The 12,829-nt window shown below is 44.5% G+C and overlaps 1 protein-coding gene and 1 long non-coding RNA gene across 7 annotated transcripts in view; one reads left to right on the forward strand and one right to left on the reverse strand.

Moving 5' to 3' along the window:
- CCDC60 (coiled-coil domain containing 60) overlaps positions 1-2,357 on the forward strand; it is a 216,865-nt gene extending 214,508 nt beyond the window's left edge. For all 6 annotated transcript variants that reach the window (XM_035257788.2, XM_035257790.2, XM_035257789.2 and 3 more), the window contains one exon: positions 1,935-2,357. In XM_035257788.2, coding sequence (XP_035113679.1) covers positions 1,935-2,036 — 102 coding nt within the window. In that variant the 3' untranslated portion in view covers positions 2,037-2,357. The remainder of the gene's footprint in view (positions 1-1,934) is intronic.
- Positions 1-12,829, reverse strand: part of LOC118144365 (uncharacterized) — a 126,141-nt gene that overhangs the window by 69,356 nt on the left and 43,956 nt on the right. The gene's annotated exons all lie outside the window — the stretch shown is intronic.

Below are 12,829 nucleotides of genomic sequence, written 5' to 3' on the forward strand. Positions count from 1 at the left end.
AGCCTACTTCTGTCAATTCATCAAACTTATTCTCTGTCCAGTTTTGTTCCTTTGCTGGCTACGAGTTGCAATCCTTTGGAGGAGAAGAGGCAGTCTGGCTTTTGGAATTTTCAGCCTTTTTGCCCTGGTTTTTCCTCATCTACCTTTGGGCTTTGATGTTGGTGACATTCAGATGGAGTTTCTGTATGGACATCCTTTTTGTTAATGTAAATGCTATTCCTTTCTGTTCATTAATTTTCCTTCTAACAGTCAGGACCCTCTGCTGCAGGTCTTCTGGAGTTTGCTGGAGGTCCACTCCAGACCCTGTTTTCCTGGGGTATCACCAGTGGAGGCTACAGCACAGCAAGCATTGCTGCCTGTTCCTTCTTCTGGAAGCTTCATCCCAGAGGGGCACCCTCCAGATGCCAGCTGAAGCTCTCCTGTATGAGGTGTCTGTTGACCCCTGTTGGGAGGTATCTCCCAGTAAAGAGGCACGGGGTCAGGGACCCACCTGAGGAGGCATTCCATCCCTTAGCAGAGCTCAAGCACTGTGCTGGGAGATCCACTGCTCTCTTCAATGCCAACAGGCAGGAATGTTTAAGTCTGCTGAAACTCACCTACAGCTGCCCCTTCTCCCAGGTTCTCTGTTTCAGGGAGATGGGAGTTTTACCTATAAGCCCCTGCCTGGAGCTGCTGCCTTTCTTTCAGAGATGACTTGCTCAGAGAGGAGTATCTAGAGAGGGAGTCTGGCTACAGCAGCTTTGCAGAGCTGTGGTGGGCTCCACCCAGTTTGAACTTCCTGGAGGCTTTGTTTACAATGGGAAGGGAAAACCACCTACTCAAGCCTCAGTAATGGTGGATTCCCCTCCCTACCACCAAGCTCCAGCATCCCAGGTTAACTTTAGACTGCTGTGCTGGCAGTAAGAAATTCAAGCCAGTAGATCTTAGCTTGCTGGGCTCCTTGGAGGTGGGATCCACTGAGCCAGACCACTTGGCTCCCTGGCTTCAGCCCTCTTTCTAGGGGAGTGAATGGTTCTGTCTCACTGGCATTCCAGGCACCACTGGGGTATGGAAATAAAAATCCTGCAGCTAGCTTGGTGACTGCCCAAACAGCCACCAGTTTTGTGCTTGAAACCCAGGGCCCTGGTTGTATGGGCACCCAGTGGAATCTCCTGGTCTTCAGATTGTGAAGACCATGAGAAAAGCATAGTATCTGGGCTGGAATTCACCACTCCTGACAGCACAGTCCCTCACAGCTTCCCTTGGGTGGGGGAGGGAGTTCCCTGACCCCTGCCCTTCCCGGTTGAGGCAATGCCCCACCCTGCTTTGACTCACTCTCCATGGACTACACCCACTGTCTAACCAGTCCCAGTGAGATGAGATGAGTACCTCAGTTGGAAATGTAGAAATCACCCACCTTCTGTGTTGATCTCACTGGGAGCTGAAGACCAGAGCTGTTCCTGGTCAGCCATCTTGCCAGGCACCCAACATCACGGAACTTCTAATAACCTGGATATGGGGGTCTACATGAAACTCTGCCTTTTGTGTGTCTTAAACCCTGTCCAGGAAAGCAAGCCCATAGCTGTTGCCAATTCTCAAACGGATCTACAAACCAAAAATGTTTAGTGACAAAAGACTTTTTGAAAAGATATTAAGGAGTAGAAAAGAAAGAAAAATTCAGATAACTCGGATTTCCTGCCCTCCCCAAATTTCCTTGCATCAGTAGCAACAAGAAGGGGCTTAAAATTAGCCTGCTGTGCCAGGAAGCTGGAAAGAGATCCTCTTCCCCAAAGGACCACTTCAATCTGATGCTCCAAGCATTACGAATGCCTGAATGGTATTCCTGGGGCCACCAGTCTCAACCACAAATCTTCCAGGATCTTGAGGGGAGGGAGAGAAGGTAGAGTCTACTTTTTAGACCAAATTCTGAGATTGCCACTGTGTCTGCCCCACAGTTTGTGCGAGAACACATCATCCATATGCCTCAAGAGGATTACATCAACTGGCTGCAGAACCGGGTCAACATACCCATCAGGCCCTACAGCACCCTGACATAGGCTGGGCCTGGGTTGACCAGCTGTTGCGGTGGAGGAAGGTTTGCCTATATCATGTTCCTGTATCCTTCCTGTGTTCCTGCCTCCTGACTACCCTCATGGATGCTCTCTTTATGGATGACCCTTTATAGTAGGGTCATCTGGAGACTGACTTCTGACAACATTTTAAAAGGGGATGGTCCCATGTGGCCTTCCCCTCAATTCTACACCCCAGACACAACTTTTCTTCAATGGTCCAACATGAATCTACCTCCTTCCTCTTCATATTCCTTCACCCCATTTATCTTCCTCAAATACTGGAGAATAAAATTGAACTGAATGTTTGATGTCTGTCTGGAAAGAGTTGTTGGGGTCATGGAATTCAGGTGTGGTGTTTGGATCCTAATAACAATAGTTACCATCTATTGAGACCCAGTGCTGAGTACTTTAGCTAGATAATACCATTTCAATCTCATGATAACTTGGTTAAGTAAGCACCGATATTAGCTTAATTTCACACTGATTAAGCTAAAGGTTATTTCTCAATATTATATATATACTGCATTGGATGGATGGATGGATGGATGGATGGATGGATGGATGGATGGATAGATGGGTGGAAGGGTGGGTGGGTGGGGAGAGGGATGGATGGATGGATGGATGGATGGATGGATGGATGGTTTGCATGGTTGCATTGTTGGATGGTTGCATGGTTAGATGAATGGATGGATGGATGGATGGATGGATGGATGGATGGATGGATGGATAGATGGGTGGAAGGGTGGGTGGGTGGGGAGAGGGATGGATGGATGGATGGATGGATGGATGGATGGATGGATGATGGATGGTTTGCATGGTTGCATTGTTGGATGGTTGCATGGTTAGATGAATGGATGGATGGATGGATGGATGGATGGATGGATGGATAGATGGGTGGAAGGGTGGGTGGGTGGGGAGAGGGATGTATGTATGTATGTATGGATGGATGGATGGATGGATGGATGATGGATGGTTTGCATGGTTGCATTGTTGGATGGTTGCATGGTTAGATGAATGGATGGATGGATGGATGGATGGATGGATGGATGGATGGATGGATGGATAGACGGGTGGTTGGATAGTTAGATGGATGATGGATGGATGGATGGATGGGTCGATGGATGGACAGATTGATGGCACATTCCCCAAGAAGACAATAGTATGTGAGAAAATTTCAGCCTTGAGTCCTCATATGTTCTGTTGGTCTTAGTTACAGGAAGGAAGCTTATCTTCCTACCATCTCAAAACGTGTGTGGACTCATAACCTATTTTTTCATCTTGGTTTTACGCTCACCTACATTCTCACTAAGTTATAGGAACTGTAGGCATTTTAATTCCCTTAGTGATGGCCCCGCTGAATTAACAAGTGGACGACTGGACTTGATTTGCTCTTGTGCCTGGATTATCAGAGCCTTTGTGTAGGCTGGACTTGAACCTCTCTTTCTCTGGCAATCTAAAAGTGGGGAGGAGAGTTAAATTCAAATTATTCTTCAGTCTAAGCAATATCACACTCATCCATTCTCCTATTCAGTCATTTATTCATTCAATGAATATTTATTGAGAGCCCAATATGCACCAACCAAGTACTAGGTGCTGAAGATACAGCAATGAACAAGGCAGACAAGTCCCTGTTCTCATGGAGTTTGTCATTTTTTAAAATTTCTTCTTTTTTGACACATGGTCCAAGATGAGATCACGGAGTCCACATAAAACCAGAGAAGTCAATAAAATGTGACAGGGAGGGCAGAGGGATTATGTAACATCACACATCCCTCCACAGAGATACCCTATGGTTAACAGTAAACCTCGCAAAACTATTCAGGGCACAAAGGTGAGATACACTCTACAAGGAAACTACAAAATGAAGAGACCCTACAGGTCTCTGTATTAAATAGGAATTTGCATGAGGGAGGAGCAGAGAAGAAAGAAGGAGAACCTAACAAGGAGAAAAACAGGACAAAGGTGGTAGGGGAGGAAAAGGGAGCTGGGTAACAGGAGGATAGAAGGGACTGTGACAGAAAACCAATCGGGGTGGGGTGAGGGAACAGGGCAGGGCTGGCTGATGGATCTCTAAGAACTACAATGCAAACCAACCCCTCCACTTCATCCCTCCAGACCTTTAGTAGTTTCTGTTACATGTTCAACTGTCTTCTGTGAGCAATGTCTTGAGGACATAAAGAAAAGGGGCTGTGTTCTACATCTGGGTTGCTCAGGGTAAAAAAAGGGGCTTGAGGTACTCAGATCCTGAATAGTAAAGAGTTCAGAGCCTGGCAAGGTGGTTCAGGCCTATAATACCAGTGTTTTTGGAGGCCAAGGTGAGAGAATCCTTTGAGGCCAAGAGTTCAACACCATCCTGGGCAACATAGTGAGACCCCATCTCTACAGAATAAAATTGTTCTTAAAATTAGCCGGTGGTACCACCTGTCATCCCAGCTACTCAGAAGGCTGAGGCAGGAGGATCACTTGAGCCCAGGAGGTCAAGTTTGCAGTGAGCCATGATTATGCCACTGTACCCCAGTCTGAGCAAAAGAGCGAGACCCTGTCTCAAAAAAAAAAAAAAAAAAAAAAGAGTGTAGTAGGAACAGCATGTCAAAACTAAAGACACTGCTATTACATGAGCTCTCAAGGTTTATAGAAACCTTAAACGGACATTTGGCTTCTAACTAGACATGGAACAGGAACCCAACCAAATTGAAATATACCTCAAATGTCAGATGACCATCACAGCTGAGATTTAATTACACTAGATCATCAGCGCAATGGTGGCAAATTAAAACAAGTACAAAAAGATCCCAGTGGACATGAGGGAAGGGAGCACTAACTCATACTTGAGATGTCAGGAAAGGCTTTTGAGAGAAAGTGATTGATACCTCTAAGACGAGCTAGAGTTAGCCAGAAAGAGATGGGTAGGCAGATAAGGAAGGAAGGAAAAATGTTCCAGGCAGAAGGAACACCATGTACAAAGGCCGAGATGCAAAAAGAAGCTTAATTTGTCATTTGAGGACCTAAACATAAGTCCAGCTGGGTCATATTTTGAATTGGGGGTACAGGAAAGAGAAAGGGAGGAGGAAGGTTGGGGAGGTAAGTAGAAGCCAGATCTTTTAGATGCCTTATAAGCCAAGTTAGGAAGTTTGGACTTTATCTTCCTGGAAATAGGAATCTACAGAAGGATTTTTAGGACTGGAATAATTACATTTGCTTTCAGGGGCAGGGAAATGGCACCCACAAGGAACAAGGAGCTAAGATGAGGCTGTGGTAGTGATTGTAGGGAGAGCAATGGTGGTGGAGATGGGGTGAAGATACTCATTGAAAAGATATTTAAACAGTAGAATCAACAGAACTTGGTGTGACAGATTATAAGTAAGGGGTGGGAGGGCAGGAATGTAAGGAATCATGAGTGGAAGTGATGCCTTCAATGAACCAGGAAAAGAGGAAGAAAAGAAGTTCATAATGAGAAGGTAAAGAGTTATGTTTTAAGCATATTGAGTTGGAGATGCCTGAGGGGCAGTCAGGTAGCGGGGGATGCATAACTCAGGGGAGAAGGCTGCACAGGAGACAGAAACATAGCATCAACATCCCCTAGGTCAAGATGGTCAAAGGAAGAAATGGGAAAAGAGGCAAGGAGAGGAGAGGAGAGAGGGAGTCTTGAGGACAGAATAACAAAAAGCGTCAACAAGCCTACTCACAAAATAACATTTACTGGCTGGATGCAGTAGCTCAAGCCTATAATCCCAGCACTTTGGGAAGCCAAGGTGGGCAGATCATCTGAGGTCAGGAGTTCAAGACCAGCCCGACCAACATGGTGAAGCCCTGTCTCTATTAAAAATACAAAAATTAGCTGGATGTGGTGGTGCATGCCCATAATCCCAGGTACTCAAGAGACTGAGGCAGGAGAATCCTTGAACCCGGGAGGTGAAGGTTGTAGTGAGCCAAGATCATGGCATTGCACTCCAGCCTGGGTGACAGCCTGAGAGACTCTGTCTCAAAAGAAATAAAAAATTAAGAAAACAACATTTACTGAAGGGCTGCTTTGTTCCAGACATCTCGCAAAATGCTTGGCAGGTATGATCTCATTCCATCTTCACGAGCCTGCAGAGAAGGGCTCTTGTCTCCTTCCCGTTTTGCAGATGATGAAATGGAGGCTCTCAGAAGTGTTTTGTACACATATCCAGCTGACTGCGAACCCCCTCTCTCCAACCCTACCCTCCGACCTGCAGCCCCCTCTTCTACAAAACAAGGAGGTCACAAGAGTTGTTGTGCTTTTGGAATTGAGCTCATCTAATGAGGAGGCTCTCAGGAATTGTATTAGCTCACATTTGTACTGTATTCCACAGTTTCCAGAGTGCCTTCTCCAGTATTACCTTATTCGATGCTCACAGCATCCCTCTGAAGTAGACATTATTATAATCCCCATTTTACAAAGAAGGATATCGAGACTTAAGATTGGCCAATCGTCATATAGCAGGTAAGTGGCAGAGCCAAGTCGAGATTGAAGTCTGTCTGTCCCAGTCAGGGGCAATCTGAAATTGCAAGACTTACTCCGCCCTTCCGCTTGGCCGTTTCTGAGCCTATTTCTCAGAGCTGTAGCTCCATCTAGTGGCCTTTATCAGTATTACTCTCCCACCCAGCCCTCCAACAGAAGGTCACTTTCCTGCCAAAAAAAGAAAACAGCACCAACAAGACCTATTCTGCTTAGACGAGGAGTGTTTACTCAAACAAGGGAAGGCCTTTTACTACTAAAATCGACTGGGGACTAGGACGAGTCAACACGTCCCCTCTCAGCTTCCAGGTTCTAAGAAGAGCCACAGGAAGAAATTTTTTTGCTCGTCAGCCTCTCCATCAACGTCTTAATTGAGCACCCTGGGTCCCAAGGAGTCACTATCCCAAGCTCTGACCAAGCCATCTGAGTGGTTGACATGAGAGTTTTCAAAACTACATGGGCCCTAGAGAAGCTCTTTTCTATAAAGTACTGGATAGTAAATATCGGTTGCATGTTCTTTTTATACATATAGTCCTTTAAAGGACTATACGTCCATTTGTAAATTCAAAGTCATACAAAAAAAGACCACAGCCCAGATTGGGGCCATGAGTCATCATTTGCTGACCCCTGCTTGAGGATAAATTTAAGAGTGAAGAGAAATGTTCTAGTCTCCCCCAAAAAGCAGACAAGCAGGGCTAGAGAACATAATATGGTAAATATATAGAAGGGGATTTTGGCACTACTCAGAACAGTTTTTGTCATTTTGTGGAAAAGGCACGTATGCAGAGGGTAAAAATCCTAGCAGTGCAAAAGGGTATGAACTAAGTAGTGAGTGTTCCTCCCCCTCCAACTCTCAGACCCCATTTCTGTATACAGAGGCTCTTACACTGTACCCAGTAACTTGTATATCTTTCCAGGGACATTCTTTGCATGTACAAGCCACACATTTCTAATTAATTAATTAAAATGAAGCATTCACTGTGTGCTTACTGTATACCACACATTGTTCTAAGCGCTTTGCCTTTAATTCTAGTTTATCCTTACAACAGCTCTATGAGGTAGATATCACTCTGAACCCCCACTTTATTCTGGAGGAAGCAGGGGTGTAGAAAGTTGAGAAACCTGCCCAAGGCTACATAATTTGGGTAGGTAACGTTTTTTCTTCTTAACAGAGATTGTCAGCTTAGTATACAAACTTCTGCATTAATTTTCTGTGCTGGTAGTGTTTCACTTCCTATCTTCCTACTTTATATGAAGGAGGAAAGAGGCTGAGGTTTCATACCAGTGCATTAAAATCAAGAGCCAGACTGTTGTCACCACCCTGCCTTGACATTTCTTGTAAAGGTTCACAGGTAAGGGAGGACCTGGACCAAAAGCTATGAACAATTGTAGAGGACGATATCACAATGAAAGCCCAAGCTGATGTCAAAACAACGCCCACATCGCTTCCCTCTTTACCCAGTACGGCTCATTTCAGTCCCTGAGCCCCACCTGCATGGCTGAGATTGCGTGTCCTTCCCTGTTTTGGGATCTGGAGGTAGCCAGGGGAAGTCAGATAAAGATAATGTAGAGTAAGAATTTAATAAAAGTGAAATTTTTCTAAGTGCCTTATGCTAGACTCTACAAAATTCATATGCCTTTGCTTGTGGATTCCTTGTAATTATCCCATGAAGCTAGCATTATGCTTATTCACATTTACAGATGACAGAAAATTGAGGCTAAAAAAGGTGAAGTGGCTTGCCCAAATCACACGCCTTCAAGCAATGAATTCAGAGTTCAAATCCTGGTGGTCTTGAGATTTTGCAAGATTGTTTTAACCACATTACACTGCCTCTCTACTTAGAGGATCTTGTTTTGGGGTTCAAGTTGATCATCTTTTGGTGGGAGAATCAGAGCTAGAGCTTTAGTGATAATAAAATTTAGAAACTGTTTACATTTTTGAAGAGCATTCACATCCATTAGCACCATGCGATCTTCAAAGCAATCCTCTGAGATGTACAAAGACAATCTCACCTGCATTTTGAAGACATGACACACCTAGTGACTTGAGATTTGGGCCTGGCTATTTCACTCTCAAGCTTTCTCCACCACACTGCCCTGGGACAAAGGAACCACACTAGTGAACAGTGGAGAGGAGACAAACTCCTTTCTGGCCAGTCTCAACGTAGCTCTAAAATTTTTGTTGTTGTTTACTTATTATCTGTCTTACCAACTAGATTTCACCTTCATGACGGCAAGAACTACATCTGCTTTATTTGTCATTGTATTCCCAGAACTTCTCATAGCATTTCTGGGATCAACTAAATGAATGGATGCATAGATACATGGATGGATGGATAGATGGATGCATGGATGGATGCATAGATGCATGGATAGATGGATTAATGGATGGATGAATGCATGGCTGTACACATGGATGAATGGATGGATGCATAGATGGATGGATGGATGGAAGGATGGATGGATGGATGGATGGATGGATGGATGGATGGATGCATGGATGGATGCATGCATGCGTGGAAGGATGGGTGGATGCATGGCTACATGCATGGATGGATGGGTGGATGGGTGCATGGATGGATGGATGGATGCATGCATGGATGGATAGATGGATGGATGCATGGCTACATGCATGGATGGATGGGTGAATGGATGCATGGCTGCATGCATGGATGGACAGTTGAGTGGATAAATGGATGCATAGTTGAGTAGATGGATAGATGGACAGACAGATAGATGGATGGATGACTGAGAGAAACTAAAAGAAGCCATCACAGGGTTAGACTCATCAGGATTCTTCAGATCCCCACTGCCTTCTAGGAAATGGAGATGTCCAGAAGGCTGGCATATGTGATACTGCCCATGCTGGCAAAGATGGACCCTGATAGTATAAGAAATAAGCTCACAGTTCAGCGTCCTAAGGCAAGACCAGCACAAACAGTTCCCTCAACGACCCAACAGATTGGTGAGAATAGAACTGAGGCATTCCTTTGACCTTAGACTTTTAAAGGTAAAAAGCCTACTTTCAGAGCTTGGGGCAGGTTTTCTATTAAACATCACAGAGCTAGTCCATTCCATCACATGCCTGAAGCCAGCAAATACCCACATCCTTTGCCCCAATCCACTTTTCATGTTCTGATGAACAGACTCTCCCACCTGCCTTTTGGTACTATATCCTTTACCATGGATGCTATTCAATGGCCATTTCCCATTCTTCTTTTGCTAGGAGTTCTGATTTTGTCCAAGTGTCTACCCCTCCCCATGTGAATCAGGATAAAACTTGATTGGTCCACATCTATATTGGCAATTCCATTCCCCATGCTAGGATTGATTTATACGTGGTCGTGTGACCCCAGGTCTGCAAGAGTAGTCTCCTGAGAAAGGTTTCTTTCTTCTTAAAAACAAACACAGAGGAAACTAGTCCTTCTCCTGGAAGTTATCTTCACTAAACTGTGCAGGCATCTTGCTGGGAAGTTCCAAGAGAATCACCTTGGTTGGAACTTTTTGAAGTGAGATGATACAACCTTCATTGCCTAAAGCAGTTGAGTCTGGGTGTTCTGCTACTTGAAGCTGAAAAGACTGTTACAGAAACCCATAACAATATCATTCTCACTCCTCTCCCTCAACAAACATCTGCTCTTTTGATAGCTATTTGAATGGTAACTCCCTCTTCGGCCAATCTCAGAGAAAGCCTTTGACTCTTTCAAGCAAGATGTCATCATGCCAAAAAGAAACCAGATTTCTCATATTTGGGACTCCACAAAAAGGCAGCAGTGTGTCTTGCAAACAGCAACATTAACTCTGCTAAAACCTTCCCAAAGAAGTGAAACTCAGGGGTCACCAAGGAGTTGGGAGTAAGGCACAGAACATAAGGCCCTTCATGAGGCTGAGACATCTTCATCTCCAGAGTAAAAATAATCTAGGAACAGGGGTGAAAAAGAAAAACTGGTGACTGGGGAAAATCTCCAACACTGATTTTAAGGTGTTCATGGGAACAGGTGTGTGAAGGAGGTGAAGAATAGTTTACATTGATTAGACAGTAAGTCCTCAAGGTAACAAGTGGGAGAAGGGGCTGGAAGAAGGGCTGCAGTTTGATGGGTGGAGGTAGGAAACTCATAGTGTTTGAGGCAGGCAAGACCTTGTCATCTATCTGAGCTTGCATATCATTGAGTACCTTCCATGCTCCAGGCTATTTGAGAGATGCCAGAGGGATAAAGATAGGCTCTGTCCTCCAAAGGTTACATCGTGGTGCTATAGTGCAGTGGTTAAAAGAGAACATTCAGGTGTCAAACTGAGAAAGTTCAGATCCTAGTTACGCTCTCATTGGCTGTATGACCTTGAAAGGTATCTTCATTTCTATGTATCTCATCTGTAAAATGGGAACACCACTAAAGAGTCAATGAGATACACTGGGCTGGGCTTGGTGGCTCATGCCTGTAATCCCAACACTATGGGAGGCCAAGGTGGGCAAATCCCTTGAGGTCAGGAGTTCAAGACCAGCCTGGCCAACATGGGGAAAACCCTCTTTACTAAAAATACAAAAATTAGCTAGGAGTGGTGGCAAGCACCTGTAATCCCAGCTACTCTGGAGGCTGAGGCAGGAGAATCGCTTGAACCCGGGAGGCAGAGGTTGTAGTGATCCAAGATCACACCACTGGACTCCAGCCTGGATGACAGAGTGAGACTCTATCTCAAAAAAAAAAAAAAAAAAATTCAATGAGATAGCCTGTGTAACGCATGCAGCTTATAGTAAGAACTCAATACATCTTAGCTATCACAGCAGTGGCACAGAAAGATGGAGCACACAGAAAGCCACCACCTCAGGCTGGCAAGTCAAAGAAGGTACATTAACCAATTGCTTTATATGCAAGCAATAGAATCTGATTCTGGCTAATTTAACTCTGAGTCTTTACATAACTGCCTCTGAGAACATAAAAATGTAATTGCAAAGCTTAAGTCACATTATCACATCCTCACCTAAAAAAAGGCTGAGAAAGGAAATATCTGGATATTTTGACTTTTATAAAGGAGAAATACTAATCCCATAGAGTGAAAGTTTGCCAAGAAAAGGAAGAGGACTCAGATGCTAGTCACACACACACACACAAAAAAAATATCCTCTGGAGAAGGCTTCCTGGAAGAAGTAACAGCTAAGTTGAAACCAATCCATATCCCACATTTTCCCAATGAAGAAACTCTTCCAAAGTCACCAGCTTTGAGAGGAAAAGAAAGGAGAGAAGGGCTGGGAATAGGGGACAGTAGGGTTCAGGAGGAGACCCTAAAAGAGACCTCCTTTCTCTGACAGGCTGAGAGAGGAAGAGGCTGAAAGCCTCAGCCAGAGTTGGTGTTGGGTCCAGAAGCGGTGGCAGCAGAGCAGACAGGGAATATTGGACAGTGATTAGTAAGAATTTGGGATCCAGCACAGAGGACTGGTGTATCGGAAAGAATTGATTTGGTCTTTATCCCCAGTTTCCAGGAGGGAGCCTCTAAAGCCTTAGAAGTTCCTGAGTGAGAAGAATTTCTTTGTTATTCATGGTGGGCCCCTCAGACACCCCTGAGTTTATGCTAATGAGGCGTTCCACCGTGGGTCTCTAGATAGTCTTATGCTGGAAGCGATGCCAGAAAGGCCAACAACGTGATTAGCAAGTTGGGGTTCTTAACCATGTTATATCCTTTCATCCTCCTGTGCTCTGAGGACAGAAGGATGGTTGGGGGTGGAGTTCAATCACACGGCTGTTGAGTCAACCAAGCATATCTACATGATGAAGCCCTAATCAAAACTCTGAACATCTGAAACTCCAGTGAGCTTCCCTACTTGATAATCATATATCAATATTCTGAAGACATGGAAGTGCCATATTTTGGACTCACCCAGACTCACTCTGTGTTACTCTTAATTTGGATCATCTTGATTTAAATCCCTTATAATGAAATTGTAATCATGTATATCATACTTTGTTGAGTCCTGTGGGTTGTTCTGTCTTATACACAGATAAGAACTCAGCAAAATATGATAGTGAATTCTGAGACTTTGCTGAAGTTGCTTATCATCTTAAGGAGATTTGGGGCTGAGATGATGGGGTCTTCTAAATATACAATCAGGTCAGCTTATTCAATGCTATATTGAATAAGAGTGGTGCCTGCTCAGCCACGCCTCCTGTTAGACCTGGATAATCCAAGCATGACATTTCCCTAATGATAGCCAATGGTTCAGGATGGACACCCAGAGTAATCCAACAAAACTCAGTTCCTGAACTTCTGCTGGAACTGGAAGAGAGAACAAGAAGCCCTCTTTCTT

This window comes from Callithrix jacchus, chromosome 9, assembly GCF_049354715.1.
Source record: "Callithrix jacchus isolate 240 chromosome 9, calJac240_pri, whole genome shotgun sequence".
Taxonomy (NCBI): Eukaryota; Metazoa; Chordata; class Mammalia; order Primates; family Cebidae; genus Callithrix; species Callithrix jacchus.